General features: G+C 37.9%; 1 protein-coding gene across 1 annotated transcript; it reads right to left on the bottom strand.

The window, feature by feature from the left end:
- Positions 1-16,105: 16,105 nt before the first annotated feature.
- On the bottom strand, positions 16,106-24,487 carry LOC103153957 (potassium channel subfamily K member 17-like). Its single transcript, XM_007575062.2, has 5 exons — positions 24,190-24,487; positions 21,151-21,265; positions 19,437-19,603; positions 19,143-19,311; positions 16,106-19,046 (listed from the first exon to the last, which is right to left on the bottom strand). Exons 1-5 carry the CDS (start codon positions 24,403-24,405, stop codon positions 18,796-18,798), a joined length of 918 nt encoding a protein of 305 aa, XP_007575124.1. The 5' UTR covers positions 24,406-24,487; the 3' UTR covers positions 16,106-18,795.
- Positions 24,488-24,832: the final 345 nt, after the last annotated feature.

A 24,832-nucleotide genomic window follows, 5' to 3' on the forward strand; every position in this document is an offset into this window, starting at 1 on the left:
TATATATGATAAAATTCAAGAAAAACCCTTCTGTTAATTTCATAAACATATCAGCAATTCCATGTTGTTAATGAATGTGATTTTATGATAGTTCATCTGTTGAAATGTAAATTGTATATAACCAGAATATGGCATTAGAAAATCAATTATTATTTGCACTTTCTAAACTAAAATAAACCAATAGTCATAAAGGACTTGAAAATAAGATTACCAGAAAAAGATTCTGTTTAAAGAAGTGTTGATGAGGTAGGGATCATTTGGACTGTCAGCAAGCCCAGCACTTGAAAGCAAATTCCGGATAGGAACAAACTGGAATAAAGCGAGCAGCACATCCGAGATCACAGAGATTCCTGACAGAAAGAAGAATCCCAAGAATGATTGGACTGCTGGTTGATCCCCATGCTGAGTTTTCAAAACCCTAGCAGCACATCCCATTCACAAACCAACTGGTGCTTCACATGGGGAGTATTGGACATGATTAAACAGCTTTAAATCTGGGATTCTCCCATGTTAGACTTGCATGCAAAGAGCTCTGTGGAAATGAAGCTTTAAGAGGATCTGTTTAGGTTTCCAGGTGTAAAACTTATGTATATGAAGTTTTATGTGTAAATAAGAAGGAAAACAGTCTTTTAGGAAAGTTTCACTGGAAATATTTACATGAACGTTATCTAGCACAAGGTTCACATCAGCACATATTTCATGTAATTTCAACCCATTTTTTTATGTACACGGTTTTGCAGTGTTTTAGCCAAATTATGATTCAGTAATCAAATGTATATGTCTTCTACTAGTCTTACCAATTGTAGTTGACATACGCATGTTAGGTGAATGGGAATCAGACTATTCCTGCATATTCTGACTAAATAAATGGTAACTGCTCAGTTCTCTCCTATTAATTCCAGATTCATTAACATTTTCTTTTTTATGTTGCAGCATGGCATACCAACTGGTGAAAAATCTTGCCAAAATAATTGATTTCCTGCATGTGGTTTTATGCTGGAACAGGACTTCAGTGTGTTAGTATGGCGAGATTGAGCTGATGCTTTTCATTGTAAATGCTTTTCACTTTCGGTTTCAGTATCCTCAGTTTTGTTTATCGTCATTTCTTGGTTTTTGGTTTCGTTGTGATAGCTCAACATTTAATACCGACTTTTCACCATGTTCATTTAATTTTTCTTTCTGTCAGTGTTACCCGCAAACATTAAGTTTCTTTTTACCACATTTAAAGGTGTGGTTACCTCCTGCGGTAACTTTTCTGCCTGTCTTGCTTTGTTTCTTGGTAGTTCATTCATATGTGTCTCACTTTGTTTTTCCCGTCAAGGCCAACAGTTTTTTTGTTTTGTTTTGTTTGTTTTTTATTTCCTGTTTATTGGGATTTTTTTCAGGGCATGCCTTAAAAAAAGTTTCATCTCACCACTTGGTCAGGAACAGTAATCGCTCAATTCATGTAATTAATTCATTCACTTACATCTCCTTACATATTACATAAAATCCATACCTGCTGCGTCCTCTATGTCCATCTATACCATCCTTCTGGCTGATTTCTGAGTTGCATCCAGTGCATAGTGGCCAAGACAAATACTATTAGCAATGCATGCTAATACTTAAGCCATTTCATGCATTTAATTAATAAGATAAGTTCTCCTACAGATATTTATGTTCCAACTTTGCAACTCTGTCTCAGCAAGTATTCTGACAACTTGTGAAAAAAAATAAACTACCAACAGTTCTTCCAAGATGCAGTCAGAGCAGGAGATGATCACTGTATGGATCTCGGCTGCAAATACGTCACACATGCGTGAAGCTGCTGCTGGCTGGGTTGTTGTTGTTGTTATTTTTGTTGTTGTAGGTTGTGGATCATATGTTAGTAGATCAGAAATGAAGTTAGACATCTGAGCATGTTAAACAACACAAAACCTGTTCACAAAACAATCGTTTCTCCTCTGTAAATCAGGAAGCTTGACTGTGTTCACTTAACATGAGCAGCCAGAAGATGAGATACTGAGAAAATGTCATATTTCCCTTAATATTTACTGAAATACAAGTAATCTTTCCCAAATATTGCAGTACTATTTGTTGCGGTCTAACGGATGTTTAGCGATACCCCGCCGGGCACAACAAAGCTGCTAAGGGACCATGATGGTGGTCTCTTGTGAAAACTCTGTTGGGATTTCGACTTCCGTATTTCTGGGAGTCCAGATAAGACAACGGAAACGGCGCATCTGATAACAGATTAGCCACTGTGGATGCATTAACACGTGTTATTTTGTGACCAGCAGTCTCCAAAGACGAGCTGATCTGTAGGGGGATCTTGGAAAGACTTGAACTTGAACTGTTAGATAAATATTGCAAGGCTGGAACACAGAAACTCTTTTGGTTTCTGACTGAGATTAACAGATTGTTGGATTTCTTTTTTTTATGTAAGAGTCATTTCTGTCATAAACAGGAAGTACTCATCTTGTTATTTCAGAGAATTTACTTTAAGCTTTTTAAACCCAATACTCTAAGTTTTCTTGGAATTGAGAAATAAAACTGACATTTAAGGTAAAAGTAAGTGTATATGTTCCCTTGTTGTATAAATACAGTATGCAATCCCTTCGCGATGGGATATTTTTAGCAAATGTAGGTGTGTACAGTGGTTTGGCCATGCGAAACTGAAGATATGCTTCCCTGTCCCATTGTATTATGTTTGTGCTGTGTTTTCATCGTCCCCAACCCACCCAGGCCTCTTGCTGGGAAGGAAACTTGCACAATCAGTCAGTTAATTTTTTCAATGTCTGTCATCATGCGTTTCCAAGTGTTCAACCTGAATGACGGAAGACAATAGCTCATGCAACGCTAGAGAGATCCAACTTTTCTTTTAAGTGCAAATTCTATAAACACAATTAGTTATGCTTGTTTTTTTATAAAAAAAAATCAAAGTCTTGCTATAAGTCTTGCTTTAATAAGAAAAAAAAATAGAAATGAAGTAAGGTTATTACATTTACTCGGACATTTCTGTCTGTTAAAACATTTTGACAGTTCCATGTTCTTGCTCCAGTTTTCCTGCAAACACACTTTAAGATGTTAGAGATGTTTTTTGGTCAAACTCTTTAAATGACACATTTCAGATTTGGGAACACGAGTATGGGTAGGTTGCTCCAGTACTTGTTCCCTACTGGAACAATGGATTAAATGATGGATTGGAGTTCAGTTTCAATTTATGTTATCTGTACAGCGCCAATTCACAGAATTTTCTGCTAAACACATGGACATGCCTGGAAAAAAGAAAAAAAAGGTTTTAAAGGCAACACACATTCCTCTCTGCCATGTTGCTGCATTCATGCTGTCTTCATCTGAAGGGCTGCGACACATCGTACCATCACAGAGCCTTGCTTTTGAAGTTGTTGCTGACAACAGTTTTGATGCTCCTTTTAATCCAGAACACACAGCTTAGCAAGTGTAGACTTTAATTTAAACAGTAAAAGTAACTACAAGCCCTCGACAAAGATTTCCCAGAATGATCATTTGCTCGTTCTTTCTCAGTGCTGTCTCATAGATGAAAGATTTCAGCTTGTTCAAGCTTAAGCTTGCCCAGTGATGTGCTTGAAGGTATTCCTCGAATTGCTTACTGGGATTCTAGCAGGACAAATGTGCAAATCCCTTGAAATCTTTCTTTGATAAACAGTTGTTTCAGATTCCACTTTAGACTCCAAAGGACTCATTGGCATTTGTATTTTAACACCAAATCATGAATATGGTCATCTTTTTTGTCGTGAAATGGGTGATTATAAGTACCTTGGGCTTATAATCTGCAATCACATTTAAGTTGAAATGTGTTCTGTCATTGCAAAAGTCTTGCACAAATAATCTATTCAAGACTTCAGTGATAGATTTAAGGTTTCTATGAACTGGATGAAGAGTAAAACTAAGCTGCAGAACTGGTTGGCTCATAAATGCAGATCCTTATTCCTAAAAAAAAAATCCTTTTCTTGGAGTGAGACTTGACAAACTCGTGTAGGTTCATTACATGGTAACGATAATATTCCTAAGAATAGGCAAAGCATTTAACCGACAATCAGTCTTTGTCCTGTGCAACAAGGAAGGTCTTGTGTTTGAGTGCTGCTTCTGCGCAGCCATGTAACACAATCACTGTGTTCTGGCTTTAGAGGCACCATTGACAGTTCAGATACTGCAGGAGTTTCCAGAGGCTTTACAAGGAAGATATAAAGGGACATTGATGGCATCTTTTGCTGTAAATTACACTGAAGCAGTAGAACCAGTTAGTTTGACATATTGAAAAGACCGTGTCTTAAATAGACATTCCTAGCTTACTAACAGGATATCATTTTAGGGCTACTAATGTATGTGTATAGAGTCGTACAAAGACAATTTTGAGATTAACCCTTACGATTATAAAGTCATTTATATTTTAAAGAGTCAAAGATGGCACTGGTAATGAGATACAGTTTTTGATGAGATTCGAAAGATCCAGCAACAGTATCTTGCAATGGCTTCGTTGAAAATGGTTCTTACACATGGAAAGACAAAACATGGTGTGCTTGTGTGGAATGCAGATGATTGGATGGAGTGAAGTGTAATCCTCCTCTTAATTATGCATCATATTTCATCATCATGAGTGACGGTGCATTGCCCTGTTATTTCTTTTTGTTTCATGTCCTTTTAGCTCCAACCTGACGATGTAATGAACTTTATGCACATGAATATTTAGTTTTTCCACTTAAACCATCTTTGGATTTATGTTTATATATCGTAGTGCTTTTGTTTTTCTCCCATTATTGGTGCTCATATTCAAAGTAGTGGCTTTATTTAGCTTCATTGCTCCCTAACTCACATCATATTAAACATCAGTCAAGAGTTATATTCCTTTTCTTGAGAAAATCTAATGTCCACTCTTAGTAACTCAGGTGTCTGAAAAAGTATGGACATGTAATGCAATTATTTTATTCATTATCAGCAAAATGTTCCATGGAATTGCAAAATACATCTATTACAGTAAAGCAAAAGAGCTCTCGGTCAGAATCTGAGTTATAGAGTCACTGAATGCTGTAATGGATTGCTGCCCTACAGGCTTTGCTGGAACCCAATCTGAGTTTCTTCATTTTTACCGAGGCGCTCAGCCCCACCAAGGGAGACTGAAACCAAACTGCCAGTAGCTGTTTAGACTGCTAAATTGTGTCTATGACTGCTGTCATCTGTGGGTTGGTTTCTTGTTTTTGTTTTGGAGAAGTTTTGTTCTATAAAACTGTTTTTAGCACTACTACTAATCTGAGCACGTTGCACTTAGCGAACATTAGCACGTTCACCCAGTGCTAATTCAAGCTGCAGCTGGTAAACACAGAACCGCTACTCATGAAGTAAAAAGGATTTTCAGCTCACTTCCACTTTCATACTGAGTCACTTCACAGAAATGGGTGTTGGAGATAACTACGTTCTGGGAGAAAACAAAAGTAACAGCTGTCCGCCTGCCTGGTTGGTAAAGTCGTTTCTGAAGTTAGCAAAAATAAAAAGATAAAAGTCTGTTTGACTGGTTTTTCCATAGATCCCTTAATCACCCAGGGTTGCAGGGCTTGTGCTGGTGCCCAGGTTCAGCAGCCAAAGGGTGAGAAGTTGGAATTCATCACAAGGCAACACAGATGGATGAAAGAAACAACCATGCACACAAAACCAGGGCCTTGCATCGTTAGGAATATGTGGTCATTTTGATAACTTTTCTGCAATCTGTTGTTAAAGCAAAAGATAGAACCATTATCTGCTGTCTAAATGCCATGGGTTGCTTAAATCTCGTGCTCGAGGTTGTCTGCACTGCGGAGAGGCTCTAAGCCAAAGAGGAAACACTGTTGGGTGAGCAAAGGCATGCCATCGACTGGCAGCGCAGTCTGAGATGTCACGATTCATCAGTGATGAATGTTGATCACTGGATCAACTGTTCTAGAAACAAAGATTAGTTTTCCCTGGTGTACTGGAGCCACTGAAGCTCTGGCACGTCCCTCCCTATCATGGTTCAAAGTTTGCCCTCAGTATCAGAAATTTTTTTTATTACTGGGCTCCATCACATTTATCGTCGGGTAGCAATAATAGATAATCAAGCTGCAATTGCTTGGAAATAAACAGAACTGTGTTGCCATCGTTAATCAGAATAGCCCCCATAAATTTTTTGCTTTAGGTCAAGTGGGATAGCTATTAAACTAGATTCATCCAATACTTGAAGATCTCTCTCATTGCAACTAAGAACACCTTTTCTGTTCTCTTTTAGAACTTGAAAAGCTCATACAAGGCCTTTATTCAGGCATATGCCAAAGACACATTAAGCCTTTGACTACAGCCTCTTATGACAACAGTCACAAGTTTACTGGCCAGACAATAGTTACTGTAATTCTGTGCATATTGAGAAATAGTTTATCTTTATTCAGTAATAGGCACCAACATGTGAGTCAGTAGCCTGGAGGGAGAGTGTGAAGATGCTTTCTGTCCTGGCTGAGCAGCGAGACAAATTGTCTGGGGTAGCTTTTAAGATTAGAGCAAGGAAACTTGTTAAGGCACCATAATGCTTCTTCTGTAAACTGTTTAGGTGCTTTCTCATTCTCCAGAAGCGCTAGTAAATAAGTTTGCAAGTGTATTAACAATAAACTTTTATTCTGTACGCTGTTTAATTCTTATTTGACATTTTGATTGAACTTGCAACCATGAACAGACTTCAGCTTTCCCCCTCATCTTGTTGGCTCTCAAAACCCCAAAGCAGTAAAAGTTGAGAGTCTATGGACTCTCTATATAAAAGCAGAACGGCAGCAAACATCACATTCACTGTTATTTAATACCTCCTATAAAGTTCACGTTGCATCTTGCCAACCGAATTGTACTTTTTTTCATGCACATCTGTTCCTATGTTTGTGGCTGTGACAAATTCCTAGAAAAACTGGGGTGTGTGTAAAGAAGGAGGCAGCTCTTTTATATGCCTGAATGCTTCACAGGTCAGAGTTAAAGTTTAACAAACGAGAAAGCCTCTTCTGAAAACTGTCAGATTGTGCTTTGAAAATTCGTGCGAAAAGTGCTTAAGCTGAAAAAGTTACATAAACCTGCAGCAGGTTTGTGGCTTCAAGTGATTTACACTCTCATGACCCGTGAATATATTTCACGGTTTGTCTACATAAAGAGCATCACTGTGAAGTAGGAAAAAAAATGACACACGGTTTTCAAAATGTATGCAAATAAAAATCTAAAGGTGTGCTATTCATTTCAATTCTGTAAGCATTAGTCAATGCTTTAGATCACATGTGTCAAACTCAAGGCCCGTGGGCCAAATCCAGCCCGTGGTAGCTTTTTACGTGGCCTTCTAAACATTAAGTCTGGTTAAGTATTATGTTTTCAATCAAATCTAGCAACTTGATTGACAATTTACTGCCAAATTATAGCAATCAATCCCTTCAGCTTCTTGCAAATTGTCGTGGAAGTTCACGCAAACTTAACAAATCCCTGCACTTTTTTGCGCTAATCCATAATTGGGAGTTTGTTGCAGATTTTTCTCAAAAATTGTCAAAAACTTTCTTACTTGTACTAAACAGCTGCCTCAGCCTTAGTCAATGTCAGATTATAGTCCACGATCTATACAGCGAGTAATAAAAAGTCGGATTTAAATGAACGCATTTAAATAAATGAGCGCAAATATTTCCAACTTAGTACCACAAACACTTTGCAAAAAGAAAATAAAAAATCACAAAAACAATCGTGAAATTCTGGAGGGACTGAAAAGATGTTCAATATTATTAGATTTTAAGAATTCATTGATGTTCTTAACAATTTAACAGGTTTAATCAATACATTATGGCACAACCGGCCCTTTAAGAGCGTTTATGAACTTGATTTGGCCCAAAACGAAAATGAGTTTGATAGCTCTGCTTTAGATCAACCTTCAATTCCAGTTATAGCTGCACTGTTTTGAGCCATGTCTTTTTCACTGATTCTCTCATTTTTAATGTCCTCGGCTGTCATTTTGTGTCTTTGGTCATTTCTTGGTAGGTTTTGCATTTGGGCCGTACTCTTTTGCTGTTTTGGGTAAATGGTATGTGCATGGCTTTGTGAGATGAACACACGTTTTGATACACTAATGTAGTTGGCAAGGACAGAACACAAAGGAGCGAATGGTTACCCTGTGCTTGCATTAGTTTAGAGTTGCTTGCCTTGGGATTTAAAGGTGTCATGTTCTTTGCAGCCTTTTTGAGGACTCATTCCCTTCCTCTAGAGGCAGGGACTGAGGAGGAGTTCACAAAAGGTCTAATGTTTTGTGCTTGACAGGGGAGACGACCCAAAACACAAAGACCACATCGCAGGAAGCCAGACAAACATGTTTAAGGTCCACAGCTACTCAGCTCTGAGGACTGTCAACAAGAACACACCCACTTATGAGCTGTCAGGACTTCCAGACTTCACAAAAACATGTTTAGTGTAGTAGCATGGAATCCAATCATGCACCATCACTAGAGGGTTACACTGTTTTACTATGAGTTAGCTTCAGACTGTATGGGATAGTTTGGGGACAGACATGCAAATACACTCACAGTCGCAAGCAGAAAAAAAACACAAAACAAAACAAGGGCAGACAGACTCTGTAAATACACTGGCTGGTCCTTTTTGTGTGTATATGCTGCTGATAGCTGCAGCCAGTAAGCAGGACTGGCTGTAGTAATAGTGTGTTATCATGAGGTAAGTAAACTGACCACTGTTTCGGCTCAAGAAAAAAAAATGTGTTGAAATTCATGACTGCAGCCTCGCAGGTCAAGTTGAGGTCAACCTTAATGTTTTCTAGTCAATGACTGATGTTTGAATGTCGTTTTCTGTTCTGCAAGCAAAATGTAACTTTAATAAGTAAAACTTTTATGCGACATCAGTGATGGAGAGAATTTGTTACTTTGATTCCTCATGGCATCATCACAATTGTTTATTTAATCAAATAAAAAGTTTGCTTTTGTTTTTGTGGGGTTTTTTTACATTGTGGAAACCTGACAGATGTATTTGCACAAAAATGTAGCCTCTCAGGTTTGTAAATTATCCGTGAGATATTGTTGCAGGATCCAAACTACATTTAGGTTCATGTAATTTAAGATTTATATGAATGCATGCTGTAGTGAATGACTACATTAAGGTTAGATGTCGCAATTGCTGCTCCTCTTCTGACCAGCATTATAGGACAACATTATAGGACTAATACCTTCCCATTACTTCAAACAATTGTTTCTACAATATTTTTTATATTGGGGGGAAAATGTTGTTATTGTAAGTTTCACCGTTTTCCACATCAGTACATATTTTACTTGTGTAAAACCTGCTGTTCAGTTATGTAGAGGTCAAACAATTTCAAGGATTCAAACTCCATGAGTCCATTTACTTTGAATTTATGCACAACATGTTTTTTTATAGCCCCATAAAGCCACTTTAAAGCCACTTAAATCAAATGCTATGCATGCAGAGGAGGTGTTTTTGTTTTTAATAAACAGACAACATTGGAGCTTACTTATCCTCATTTTCAGTCAATTTGGGATTTCTTTGAGATTTCAGAAGTTTTGCCATCATTCCTATAAGTGGGTGACTCTCAGTTTTTATGGATGTTTGGTTTCAGATATGTTCTGCACTCCACAATGACTGACACTCTTTGAAAATGAATAAAAAAAGACTGATTATGGTAATTATCTGATTGACAATACATTTTTCCAAAAACAACAAAAATCCAAATAACCAAGAAGCTGGAAGGAGGTGACGGCTTACAGCCTGCTAAGATATCCGGTGCCTTTCATCAAGAAACAGGCAAACAGCATCATAGATCCTCCCTCATGCACAACGGTGGGCATGTTGGGATTTTTTTTATTTTTTTATATTCATCCTTAGATTTTTTTTTTTATGTTTCCTCTTTGTAACTTTGGTCTTCATGCAGAAGATAATGAAAGAAGGCAGTCCGGAGGAAGAATCTGAAGCTTATCCATGTCCTCCTCTTTGGACTCCGTATGTTGATAAACAAGAATGATGTTTCCTGTCGGCGTTTACTATTGGCATGTCCTGTGCGTCAGTCACTGCTAACGGAGGATAACTGGCAAAATGCAGCTGTTCAGCGCGGAATGGGGATGTGTGGACAAGAAGCTGTTTTTCTTCTGCCAGGAAAAAAAAACAAACAAACAAAAATAACTGAGATTTAATGTTTCTGTCAAGAAGCGTGGGAGAACGTCAGCTTTCCAAGTTTTTTATTTTTTATTTTTTTTTTATTTTAAATGTTTATTTTTAATGACTGTACAGAGTCAAAGAATCGGAGTCAGTCTGACTCAACAAAAACTAAAACAAAACACAAGACGTATAAAAATAATTGCTCTTATAACGTTGAATCCAATTAATTATGAACAATAACTGCAATGGAAACCCAGTTCTGTTGCTTCCTAAGATGTTTGTTTGTTGGCTATTCTTCCTTGCAAACTAGTCCCAGCTCCGTAGAATAGTGTTGGTGAACATCAGTGTTTTCTTAAAGTCCGCCCAGGACTGGGGTCTAGCCATCTTCTCAACAAATCTTGTTAACATCATTGTCCATACTGAAGGACAACATCCCCACAGCATGACCCTGCCAACACCATGTGTTACCATGGCAATTTAGTGCTGAGGGTGATGAGTAGAAAGTTAAAAGGTGACAAATTATAACATTTTCAAGAGGAATGAGTAAATCCATAAAAAAGAGTTATTAGTCTTCTCCCACTGTGACACGCACAGAAGGAGTCCTGATAAAAATCGCCTGCATTTACTCATTTCAGAGCTGGGCAGGGAGTCTTCTCTGAACTTTGACCAGTCACTGCTTTTAATTTTGACACATCAATATCTTGGAAACTCCCATTGCACCTGGTCTCATTGAGCAAGGACCTGGGAGAGTTTTATCTTCATATAACTAATAAAACTAGCTTAAAGCTGGGGATAGGTTGACATAAGTTGCAAGTCTTTGACCTCACACATAGATACAGACTTGCTTTGCTACTGATGCTGTTAATGAGTGCTTGGAGGAGGGTGGTGAACTTTTGCTGTGTTTTGGGCAGGTCACCTCAGTCAGGAGTTATCTGTCTGCTCTGTTGTGCTTCCAGTGTTTGAACATGACCTTTGTACTTCTGGGTTTCTTCCTCCCCACTCTTTTTTTCTTTTTTTCCTGAAGCCAAACATCCTGTTTTTATGTGTTTTCTCACTTGCCTTCAAAAACCCGTACTGACGCAAGGAGAAAGGTGAAAGCACAGACAAGGAGGCAACCCTCATCTATTTCACAAACACATTCAGGCAAAAACATCTCAATGTGCTGCTCAAGAGATCCCGCATAAGGAGAGCGAAGCTTTTTATATCTAAATATATTTTCCCACAGTATTTGCAAACCGCAGTAACTCTGCGCAAGCATGTCACTCGGCTGATTACAGTAATTGCCGGGATTCGCCTGAGAGCTGCAGCTGATGCTTCGCAAGGGAAAGTAAACAAGAAGCTTGCACAATCTGTCAGGTTCAAAAATGCACACAAACAGAGGTTTGACGCAGAGAGGTATGTGTCACCAAAACAGGTGAGTGCAGGACACTTCGGAGACAGAATGGGAATGTTGTCCTTAAAGTGCAGCAGAGAGAAACACAAAACAACATTAACTATTGAAGACAAATACAACTTGTTGAATAAGTCTGAATTTCCACAGGTATTCAAAATTTATCAGTAAGAAGGTGAAGAGAAACTGCTTATTCCGCTTGGAGTGAATTTACGTCACAACAGGTACAATAAAATGAGAAAACTTTGACACGTTTCCGTATAAATTCTGAAACTTTTAAGCTGCTTCAGGGTTTAAACTTAGATGCTTGAGCCAGAGTTTGACTTTGACGCCCCACAAGCCAGGATGTGCGTTGACTCGGATGGTGAACCTACTGCAAACTATAACAGTGACTATGATTGTCCTCAGAACTCTAATTGACACAAATCTGTTTAGCTTCCTGTCCAAGTCTAAGTCATCACTGCATCTTACCACAACAACTTCTCTCTGTCCTTAATGCGTGATCACAGTGCCACTTTTTAAATGCGTAATATGGGACACGGGTGTCCTGAGTGGGAGGCACGCTTTCTTGCAAACAACAGAAAACGGAGTCTTCGGTAAACATGAGCGAGGCACTTTTGTTTTGTGTAGACTTTAAGAAAATATTAACAGACACTACTGACGGGTATTAAAGTAACTCATGTGAAGATTGTGTTCCTTACTTAACTAAATCTGGTCTGCATTAGATCAGATGTAGTTTCAGTTCTAAATTTCCAACAAGTCAGACCTGAACGGAGACTTGAAGAATGACTATAGATTCCTGAAAACTTCCTTCTTTTTGTCAAATCCCCTAAAAGAACACTTTATTTTTTTTTCCTTTGGTTTGACACAAGTATGAAATCACAATATGTATTTTTTTTTATTTTTACACTGATTGCACAAGTGAAGTTTATTTGCATAGCAACAAGGCAGTTCAAAGTACTTTGCATGGTAAAAACAAAACACAATAACCAAAAGTGAAACAAGCAATAAACATTACATACCATCATCAAAATCACCACTGATCAAACATATTGATCAGTGTTCTGGTTTTTGGCTGTTTTGGAGTTTTCTGGAAGTTTGTTCCACATTTGGGATTTGTGGCACCTACTTGTGAAATAAAGCAAACAAAACAGGTAGCAGGTTCTTCTCACAAACACATATGGTCCAAATCTCTTCTCTGCTCATTCTTGAGTTCACTTCATGTCAGTTCATGCTAGAATTGCCACTGGCTGATCGTATTGCATGTCTCATACCCTGCTGCCAGTGAGGGCTAACTAGATAAATCAGGGCCATTATAAATCCATCTGCCTTGCAGTCATTTCAATGAGAATGTGAGCAACGAGAGAAAATGAACAAGAATAAAAATGAATGTATCAAAACAACTCTGACCGGGTCCTTTGTTTGATGTCACCATGGACCTGCAACTTGTTTCTGGGAGAACAGACTTTGCCTTTATAAAATAACAAATGAGTGATGATACTGAAAAGTCTGAAGGGTGGCTTTAAAATTGAATAAAATGAGTTAAATAAAAAAAACAAGTTCACTCTAAATGTGTGTAAAATATGAAGTAGCATTCTTCAAATCTTCTGTTACAAAACATTACTTCCCTTCTGCAGTATTTTATTTTTTACTACAGTCCCAGTTTCGCGGCATACGGTCCACAGTTCTGTATCAGCCCCACGATTGGAGCAACAGTGAGTCTTACTTGTCAATGATTCCTAACCACAGCCATGTTGTGATGCAACCAACCGCTGCTGACAAGGCGTTGATATGGTCTGAGACAAAATATTTGAAATTTCACTACAACTAACCACAAAGTCATATTTCTGTCGTTCTGCAGAAATATGACAGTTTTGAATATGAAATGTGGTCATTCTGGAATGTTTTCTTGATCTCAATTTCATTTGAATTCATCAGAATGTGCTGATTCTGCCCCCCCACCGTCAGTCTAAATGTGCTGTGTAAGCTCATATGATTTGCATAAACTTTCTTGCAGAAGATGACATGCAACTACTTGTATTTTGCCATTGCCCTATTTTTTTTTTTTTTTTTTTTTTAGAAATGTTACATGAGGCTGAGGAATCTTGGCAGCAGTTTGTGAGCAAGGAAAAATGTTCTGCGCAGGTTAATCCATCTTCTGTGTCTCTCTAGGTGATTATAAATGTTATTGGAAGAGAAGCAACTTATATTGCTGTGTGCATTTAGGAGCATTTCTTTATTCTTTATGTACTCAACCCGTTTTGCTTGGTCAGAAGGGAGGCATGCTTTTAGTGTGATACAGTGCAGTCCCCAGCTACTCTACCTCACACTACTTTGACTTGTTCTGACATATAAAATACCAATAAATTACACTGAAATTATTGGTTATAACTGGACGTCATGTAAGAAAGCCCAGAGACGTGAAACGTTTTGCGAGACACTTTTAATGGGTGGGTTCTGGAAGTCAAGGGTCATGCACCATGCGGTGTTTGCTGACATGGAGAATGCTCACACATAGGCATTACTGTCTGTCCTCTCTCCCCCTGCTTGTATGCGTTTCGTTTTAAGAAGAAGCACTTTGTGCAGATAGTTGCTGCAACTTATCATCTATGTAATCCATAAATACCTGGTTACTGCATTCACACGTCACCAGATCCTGGTACTGCATTTACAATTTAAGCAGTCACGTCATTTGCCTTTATAAATTGTGCTCAGAAAGATGCTTAGGTTCCCATGAACAAGCTAGAACCCGACTTTATAAACGGCAGCCGCTCCATGGAAGGGGATTTGGGAAATCTCTCAAATTTTCTTGTAAAATGAGAACCTGACGTCTTGAATTCCAAGGTGACGTCACACCGAACACACCACAAAAGTAGCGAGCTCATCTTGTGTAAATTAATTAATAGAAAAAAATTACTTTACCACACTGATTCAGCTTAGAATATCCAACCCTTGCCTGTAGCAATGAAATTAGGTGGATTTGTTTTTCTAACTGTGGTTAATATGAATGCAAACACCAAAGTTAAGTCTATTGCACTTTACAATTCTCAATGAACCATGTCCAGAAAGGCATTCAGCTGGACGGCGGTCTTTTTTTCAGTCACTCTTTTTTTCCCCCTCTACAGTATTTTCACAACCTCCACAGGGAATTAAAAAAAAAAAAAAAAAAAAAAAAACTTAACTGCCTTCTTCTGCAGTCTGGAATCTTACACTTTCCCCTTAGATATTTCCACACTTTTTCCACCAACTTAATGTGTCTTTCATTGCTGTGCATCTGTCTAACACGTTCTCAGTTTCCGCCCCTGCTGCTTTCCGTCTGTCTTTGCTATTTACTCAATCTCAGAGTAGCCTGACTTTCTGATATATGAGCCTCAAGACGCCTTTGCATTTCTAACTAGAGTGCCAAAGCACAAGCGAGCGCACGACTCTTCCTCTCTAGACTTTGGGCCAATGACGTAATAGTCAGAAAAACTTGCATCAGGTCAAATTTTGGCTAAATATATACATTTTATTACTGTAAAGTTATATCGACTGTGGAGACATTATCAATACCGTGAATTTGCGTTATTCAAAGTACATTCTGTGTTTGCTTATTTGCCTTTATGTATTTCTACTATGCTTGCTCTTCACTGCCCTCTCGTGGTTACCAAAGTTACTTCAGCACAAATGTATTGAACAAACCTGATCTTACAAATCGTCATCTCCAAAAATAATGACCTATTATGTCTTTTTTTCTTTACAAAAGCTGTTGTAGGCAAAAATATAAATAAAATAAATAATAACAACAATAATAATAATGAAAAATAAATTGGCAAAAAAAAAACAACTTAGGCCATTATCTTAGGAAGGTGACAATATGTTACTGTAACTATATTGAACAGGAATCTATAAGTATTTACTTATTTATAAGTAAATAGCATGCAGATATCATGCACAATAACCTTTGCACAGAAATACATAAAAAACATGTTATCTGATGAGGTCTTTTCTGAAGTGTGCATATCCGTTCTAATATTTGATTTTGTACCTGAATACCAGCAGTAGACTAAAGAAAGAAATAAGTTGTTACATTAATATAATTTTGAACTGATAAAATAATAAAGATGCAGATAAAACTACATTTTTTATTTTAAGATGTCTTCATTATATTGTTAACTCCATCTTGTCTTTAAGACAATATATTTCAAATGTTTTTTGTTTTTTTTAAGCAAATATAAGATAGTTGATGCAAAACCACACACACAAACCCCTCTCGGAGAGTCATTAATCATATTGCGCAACATAACCATTTGTCTCATATTTCAATCTCCAGATTTGAGGTTAGATTTGAACGTTTAATTTGAACGACCCTGTTTTATAACCCCGATGTGTCAAAGACGGTCGGCTGCCACGTGCCTTGGAGCTGGCAGCTGATGAGTTTGAACTGCAGACAGATTCAGTGGAGGTTTCCACTCTGCTTCGACCTGCTTCCACAGCAGAAGCACAATATAATTTCTCTACAGGATTTTAAAGACAAAAAGTTATTTGAACAAGAATCACTTTTCTCACAGCTTCATCTTTGTGGAACCTTTTATTGATGTTTGTGAAACGACAAACTGGGGGCACTTAAAATGTTGTTTTTGTATCACGGCTATCTAAACAGCCTTGAATTGAGACAAGCATGAAAACTGTAAAATATAAAATGGCTTAGACTGTTTAAATATTCTTTTCCAAACTTCCTGAACTTCAGTCTTTTTGTAAAGATGTTATTAGGTTTTGTGAATCCAGCTCAAGTTGTACAGTCTACAGCGATCTCTATGTTTGGTACCTGGGGATAATACCAGTACTTAAGCAAGTGAGTAAAATAAATAAAAATTATTTATACAGCACGAGTTCAAAGTGAGCATGCAGACAAAGTGATTTACAAAAAGAGTAGCCCAAGAACATACAACGTACAATGCCGACAAAAAAACAAAGACAAACACAACACAGTCAAAAATGCATTTTACAAAAACCCACTAAAGCTTTTAATAAAAATATTTTTAGCTGGTTTTTAAAGGTATCAACAGAGTCCAAAACTATACAGGCAGTGCATTTCCACAGTCTGGGCGTCAACAGCTTGGAAAGATCAGTCTCCTTGAGTTCTGATGCAGATGTGCAGTGGACCACAAAAAGGCTCTGATTCAGTAACTCCAGAACATGGGGAGAGGCCTATCTTTAAATCAAATCAACAATAGGCGAAGAAGCTTGTCCGTGTAAAGCTCAGAAGGTTCAGAATAACATTTTAAAGTAAAACGTTGATCTGACTGGCAGCCAGTGTAGCAACTATAAAACATAGGCTATATGAGTTCCTTTGGTTGAGCTCAACAATAGTCTCTCTGCAGTTTTGAACAGCCTGAAGAGCAGCCAGCCCCTTCTTCCTGAGCAAGTAAAAAGGACATTACGATAGTCCAGTTGAGATAAAGGAATGAATTATTATCTTAAAGTTACTTGTTGACATCATTATTCTAAGCTTTGAGATCCTCAAAGCTGTTTATTAAAAAATAAACAGTTTTTAATCATCTGCTTAATTGATGCTCAATGGTAAAAAGCCTACTTAAAAATAACACCTAAGTCTCTGAGTGTCTCCAAGTCCTAAAACAGATTACCGTTTGGAGTGGTCAACAAAATGTCAAATTTGCCTGGTTGTAGCTGGAAGTAATTTTTTTATTTTTATTTTTTAACAATTGCCTAATGTTTAAGTGATTATTAAAGAAGACAATTTCTGAAACTCAGGGATTAAATGAGGAGTATAAAAAACATCATCAATGACAACATGAGAACCGTTACAAAGGTACTTAATGACATGAAAAAGCAACAGGTCCCAGCATGTAGCCAAGAGGAACTCCATGAAACTCGGTTTAGATCCAGACATAATCTGGTTACCAGACACACTAAAACTCCTGCCAGACTTCCCAACCGGATCCCTCAGTCTGTGTCAAAACCTGAGGAGAGATCTAACAAGTCCAGGGTGGTGTATTCCCCAAAATCTATTATTATCATAATAGCACTGGTAACTTTGAAAAGTTCTGTTACCGTGGAATAAAATTTACGAACACCAGTCTGAAAGCAGCCATAAAAGACATTTTTTCCCCACTTGGCTGTAAGTTGGGCAGCAAAAGCCTTTTGAAAAAGCTTTGACATAAAAGGGGGTTTGGAAAAAGGCCTATAGGTTTTATGTAATGTTGGATCCAAGTTGGGGTTATTTAAGTTTTTGTTCAACAATGGCACGTTTGAAAAAGATGAGGAACACCCAGTCAGAAGGGTAACATTAAAACCCCTAACAACCCAAAAAAGACCAATGACATAAAAAATATAGGGCCTCTATTTCTTCAAAATAATGACGGTTAAAAGCTGCCCCCCCAAAGCCAAAACAATGAATCAGAAATCTACTTTATGGAAAAAAGAAAAAAAAAAGTATTTTACCTACAATAAAAAGGTGAGAAATTGAGTGCACAAATGGATGCTGTTGAAAGAAAAAGATCGCGATCTCTAAATTTTCAAGAAATTCTAGTTTGCTCTTTGTTTGTGTACACTTTCCTCTTTTATGTATTTGAACATTTTCACTCTCTTAAAAACCTAAAGAAAGAGTGAAAAAATAAAAATAAACATGTTTGGATTCATGGAAACTACAAAAAAAGAGAATTAGATTCTTCCTTATTTTTAAGAATATATTGAATATCTCTTCTTTCATGCCTGTGAGCGCAAAGGAGGGAATAACTAATTACAGTTTTTATACAAGAATTTATACAAGAACTGCTACTGACTGAAGTTTTCTTCGTCCTGCCTGGTGCTGCATTCCTGTAGCTATTTTCCTGCTGATAAAACCAGTAAAAGTGGTTCCCTTAAGTATTTAAGAGAATAACAAAATAGGATGATCACTTCTAAGTGAAACATGGTTATTACTTTTTTTTTACACAGATTCATGTATGACTATTTGCTGTATCTCTGGAAATTTGTAAAAGTGACACTTTCTACGCAAACTGCAAACACAAACTGTATCTCCTCCGTGGAACATAATGAGACATGTCGCTTTCTTATTCGGCTCGCTGGCCACTTATCACAACTTTACAACCCTTGATCAGTCACACGCTAATGAAGTGGCGATTATGAAGAATTACAGTATTTACAGCCTGATAACACATGTACTCACGGCCTGTCACCAGTTCCCATATCCTAAGTACAGGGCTAATGGCCGTGTAATTGACTCACTAAAACCTTCACCTTGTTGTTGTAGATTACTGAGTTATCGGAGGCTTCTTGATCTCGTCGTCATCCTCCATTAGAGTGTCAGGGTTGGCGTTGTCTGCGCTCTCAGACTCATCCCCAGTCTTCTCACCACAGCAGCCTTTTTTGAGGAGGGCGTTAAGCCGCTCCAGGATGTCAATGGTGTGGTTGATGAGCAGAGCGAGCCAGGCCAGGCCGAAAAATATCCACGAGGCCATGAGGACGCTGTACCAGTCAGGGTAGTTTTTGTCTGGATTACTATCTGGAAAGCACACACCAAAGAATCGTGTCTTTGTGCCAATCAAGAATAAAAGTTAAGACAGTCAGCGGGTGTTTGGGATTTAGGGCTGTGCTGTACCTGCTACGAAATCCCCAAAACCAATGGTGCTGAGGGTGATGAAGCAGTAGTAGATGGCCTGGGAGTAGGTCCAGCCCTCTTGCTGCTGGAACACAAGCATGGGCATGATGAAGAACAGGACGGTGCCACAGATGTAGCAAAACAGGTGGACAAAAAACCGGGTGCACCCCTGCAGTTTTACCAGGGAGAGAGAGAAAGAGAGAGAGAGAGAGAACAGTGATGTTGGTCACACTCCAAAGAACAAAACAAGACAAAACAAAAACAATACTTACTTCGTCCTCATCACTTGCTTACCTTTCGTCCAGATTTGCCTTCCAGGAAGTCTGAGACATTTCTCTCCAATGCGAGCATGTACTTGCCCACTCTGTTGAGCACCACTACGTTGAGAGGAATCCCAAAGAGTGCAAAGAAGACGCAAAAGATCTGACCAGTTGTTGTGCTGGGGCTCATGTTCCCATAACCTGTAAAAAAAATAATAAAAAAAAAAAAAAAAAAAAAAAATAATAATAATAATAATAATAAAACACATTATAATATCTCACTGTTTGGTGCCAGATGATGGCAGATGAACTGTTTTAGCTTCATCTATGTAAATATGAATAATTAAAACTAACATTACCCTATAGGCTGATGGCGTGTACCAACCCCATACCACCAACACCCCAACATCATCCTTAGCTCATGGCATTAGGTGTGCACTATGGCCAGACATCTGGTCTCATTTAACATGCTGGTGGAGCTACTGGGTTTCAGACATTACTCGGAGTTTTGCAAAGTCTGACCTTGGAGTGAATTTGCTGGGAGGTTCGTTCTTGGGAAGACTGTGTCCTTTAATGCCTTACAAAACCATAAATGTCCCTTGAACTTTTTTTCCTATTTTATTTTGTCATGTCATGACCACAAAGTACAATATATTTCACTGAGACATTTTGGGATAGGCCAACACAAAGCCTTTTATTTTAAGTGGATTGCCATTTTCTTGGAAAGGTTTGCAATTATGACATACTCCTTCCATTTTTGGATAATGGATTGAACAGCGCTCTGCGAGATGTTCAAAGTTTGGGATATTGTTTTATAATGTAGCCCTGTTTCAACCTCCCCCTGTGATCTGCTGTCTGCTGTGATCCTGGGTCTGCATGGTGCTGTTTATGTACCAGTGTTGACACTTATGGCAAAAAAAAACAACAAAAAAAAAAGCAAAGGCGGTGGTTCCCAAACCTCGTCCTCAAGTATCCCTCTCCTGCATGTTTAAAAAAAACATTCAGGGCATTTTGGGGTATTTTAGGACCAGTTTGAGAATCATGAGGTAAGGCATGTTAATACTTTTCAAAGGACTAGGATTTTTTTTTTCTGCTTGAGAATAATCTTGAATGGCAAACTCTAAATTGGTTAGAAAAAGTCTTAGAACCCTTGTAAATGGGCACCAACCTTTGTACATTCTTGAAGATTATTTTACTGCTGTCTTTTCACTTTGGTATCGTGTTGACACTCATCTTGTTTGTGTTCTACGGCAGCAAATTAAACCAAAACTGGCTTTATTGAGATGTCCATAGTACTTATGATCAGTTTAAAGCTGCTAACTTCCTAAATTCAATTCTATGGAAACTGTTCCTGCAAATGTAGCTGTAAATATGACTTGAGCTCCTTTTCTGCCTCTGTTGGTTAATCCCCTTCAGTAAGAGCTTAAGACATTAAATTGCAAGATCTTCACTATGAGGGTAAATAGAAGTAAACATTAGAAATAGAATAAATAAAATAATTATTAAATATGTTATAATACCAGTGCATAGCTGGCCCAGCCTTTAACTACTACTCTAGCTGTGCTCAGAAAGCTAATAGTCTTGGCAGAGTGAATCAAACATAATCATCTAGGCACGCTGTTTATCGTTATGACCTTCTTTTGTGATTAGATATCATTTTCAAAATTAGCTTGATATGTAACTGGACCGGTTATCATTTTCAGTAAGTCATAGTTCACAGGAAGTGTGTAAAAATATGTGACCCTGACCTATAGTTGTGACCACAGTGGCAGCAAACACAGCCGAGCTGGTGAATTTCCAGAAGCCGTCTGTGGTTTGGTTGCCTTTCAAACTCAGACCAGCTTTTGATGCCTCTTGAACAACCTAAAAGAGAGAGAAAAAAGGGAAAGCTGGTATTTTCTACGGTTTACATTTATCAATATAAAATGTGTCTATTGAACAGGGGTCAGACTTTATTAACTGCATGTGACTCCTTTACACAGCTATCTATTCTACTTTTAGAACAACTTGGAGCTATTCTGGTCAATAAATCACTGCAATCAGCATTACACAGGAGAATATCTTCTCACCTCTGTGATCAAAGTTCAGCATCAAGGTGAGATATTAAAAATACTGCAAACAACAGGCTCAAAGTTTGCAACGCTTTGCGTGAAGCGATGTAAAGGTCGTTTTATTCACGCACCAGCGGCTTTACAAGTAAATACGCAGGGAATTATCTTAAATCTTAGACTTTTGTTTTTCCTCTTTACAAATTTAGCTGGATTTGCTTTAAGACAATGCAAATCACCGTCTCTCTATTACTGAGTGGCAGAACATTCTGCTCAATAGTTTAAAGTCATAACATAAATTTGAACAGACGCCAAAGTTGCGGGTGCTTCTTAGGTGTTTCAATAAATGCCGTGGTTCTCCTAACAGAACACGGAGAACTTTTGTGGCCGATCAACGCCTTCCAGATTTGACTCATGTAGGCAAAGCAGAGTTAAAAGTTTCCACAAGCCATTTGCATGAAAAAGGGGTTGCCTGTTTGTTATTACATGCTTTTTTTCCTTTTCTTTGTTGCTTAGATTTGACATCAAATCAGACAATCACGTTTGGAAAAATCTGTGCCTGCTCCCCAACTTCCATTGCAAATTTCTTCTTAATTTTCCCCAAATTTTTAAAAGGCTCAAACCAAATTTCAAAGTTTCATGTGAGATTTATTTTAGCTCAACAAAAACCTATTTTTGACACCCTAATAGAATCAAAATGCTCCTATGAAGACATTTCCTTTAATTGATTCAACTTTCAACTCTGTTATGAATTATATTAAAACAAATGATTCCATCGCGCACAGAAATATTGCAGTGTGTGGTATCCTCGTACCTTAGAAATAAGACGTAGACATCTAGTATTTTTATCATGCTCCTTTAAGTTTATTTTGTATTTCACAGGATGAATCACTCCATTGGGATTCAATTGAGTAAAGCTAATGGGTATTTTAATGATTTATTAGATGAAGGGATTGGACACCTGCTGCTTTGCATTTTGCTGGATCATAAACACCCGACTCGGTGTCTGTGTTTTTTTCAAACTGGCTTTAGTATCTAAAGTATCACTTTTCTGCAATGTGGATTTATCTCCTTTGCAAAGTCTTTCTCAATACAGGACAGTTGTCCACTGTCCTGTATTGAGATGTTTAGTAAGTTATAAGCCAAATATCTGTAATCACTTGTTTTCAGTGCAGTTTAGGCATCCCTCTTAGTTCTAGCTTCTATCCCCAAGCCAAAAGAACATATCAACTTTTGCAGGTTTCCAGGAAAACCAGTGGTTCTCTTTGGTGCATCTGGTCAAGAGTTTGTAGCTTGACTAAGTTAAAAAGAAGCATCCTGCTGAACCAAACATGGCTCAGAAGGTGAAAAAGTTGCCTTAGTGGTTGAATGTGTCTCCACCTTACTCCTGCTAGCGGTACTGAGGGATTAAATAAAACAGAAGTTATAGAAATTGTTTTGAAAGCTAACCGAATGTCATGGGCTGTATTATTTGAAGTAATTGGTTTGCTGCTTAGGTGAGTCTTTTTTATTTTTTTTTATTTTTGTCTGTTTCAGTAATCACACACTTGTGTCTCTGAAACTCCACTATCTATCGCGCTGTTCAGGGGCGCACTTGTCGTTAAAATGAAGCCAGACTTGATGATTCTTTAAGTGTTTTTGAACGTGTACCCAAAGTAAATCTAGATCATTACTGAAAACTGAGGTTCAATTTTGATCTCTTTACCCAAAGGCATAAGACCAAGATAAATATACCTGAGAAATCTAAACTGGAACATCATCATAGAAAATTTGGATTAGCAGTTCTGCAGAGAAAACATTATGATTTTAGGTTTCAGGACTAATGAGTAAAGTAGCTACGTTTGTTTAGAAGATAAAATGTCTCATGACACCCCAATTTTTTTATGACACACATCCCCAAACACACTTTTAATGTGCTCTCAGATGTAAAAGCACAAAACACCTCACCAGGACTGAATTACTGTGCGGCTGTACGGCTTCTTAGGGTTCAGAATGGGCTCTACGTGTCTTTATAATAACCTCATTACTGTGTAACAACCAAGACTGTCAATGTATTCAGGAACACAGCGGATTCCAGTTTGCTTTTACATCAATAGGACCCTCACTTACTTACAGGTTATTAATAAACTGCGATGCTGGACGGTTTTACCCAGATTCTTCCGTCCCAAAACCATCTAAACATGGAGCCAAATGCTTACATTTTTGCTGTCTTCCCGGTCATCTGATGCATATCATAGCATGTCTGATGGCAGAGAGTTTATGGTTCTTGAGTTGAATTATTTTTTGAGCAAACATGTCTCCTCTTAATTCTTAATGATAAAATGAAGGTTTCTAGTTAAGGGCTACCGGAGAGTTTAAAGGTCACCCAACTGCAATTTAAATAAAATTAAAATCTGATGGCAAAACATACAAATTCTTTATTTTTTTATTTTGGTTTTCTGTTTCATGGTGGATTCATCTGCATTAAATGTAATCAAAATTTAAGAATCGCATACAGACCTACTGTAGCTACATGTTAAAATCTACTAAGCAAATGACACAAAAGTGTGTAAGTTTATAATTTTTTTATAGAATCATAATAGGCTGTGATCCATTATGAGTGTAGAGATATCTTAAAGGAAAAGTGATCTTGATTGATTTATCCATGTATGTATCAATTAGGAGTTTACATGTCAACGTTATACTTTATATTATTTTAACTAATCCATTTAATCATATTCAGACTTCTGAGTACCTTACCTGAGCCACTTGCTCCAGACCTTCTTGGTTCAGGCAGCTGTACGTCATTAGCAGCCTCTGTTTGTTAAGGAGCAACTGGGAGAGATCCTTCCTTCCAAGATCTCCTTCCAGTTTCCAGAAAATCACACCACCAACCAGCACGTAGGCCACATAAATCAAACCAAGCATGAGAATGGATGGCACCCGGGCCAGATTGAACATCTCCTTCACTTCCATGTTGGCCTGGCAGTCCGACCGTTGACGTCCAGTTTTAGCTCGGAGCCTCAGCCTCTGCAGTCAGATGCAGAGAGTAGAGAGGGTTTACCTGGCGGAGTCACATCACAGGCAAATGAACCTTCCCAGAGCACTACTGTTTGAATCACTTCACTGGCCTGACATGCAAATCCAGAGGAGCAAAGCAAGATAAGGGAGACACGGCAGCACGAGCAGGAATGTACAATGTCTTGGAAAAACTAAGAAATGCACATCGCTTTAAAGTTTCTCACGTTTTGTCAGCTTAGAACCAAAATCTTTAATGGGAAGTTTGAGATTTTGTGTGATAACACAGTCTTTTTAAAGATGATACGCCTTAATAAAAAAAAATAAATAAAAAAAATAAAAAAAAGATAGTACCATCAACTGTCCTCAGAAGTCCCCTAATAAG

This window comes from Poecilia formosa, unplaced genomic scaffold, assembly GCF_000485575.1.
Source record: "Poecilia formosa unplaced genomic scaffold, Poecilia_formosa-5.1.2 Scaffold8, whole genome shotgun sequence".
Lineage (NCBI taxonomy): Eukaryota > Metazoa > Chordata > Actinopteri > Cyprinodontiformes > Poeciliidae > Poecilia > Poecilia formosa.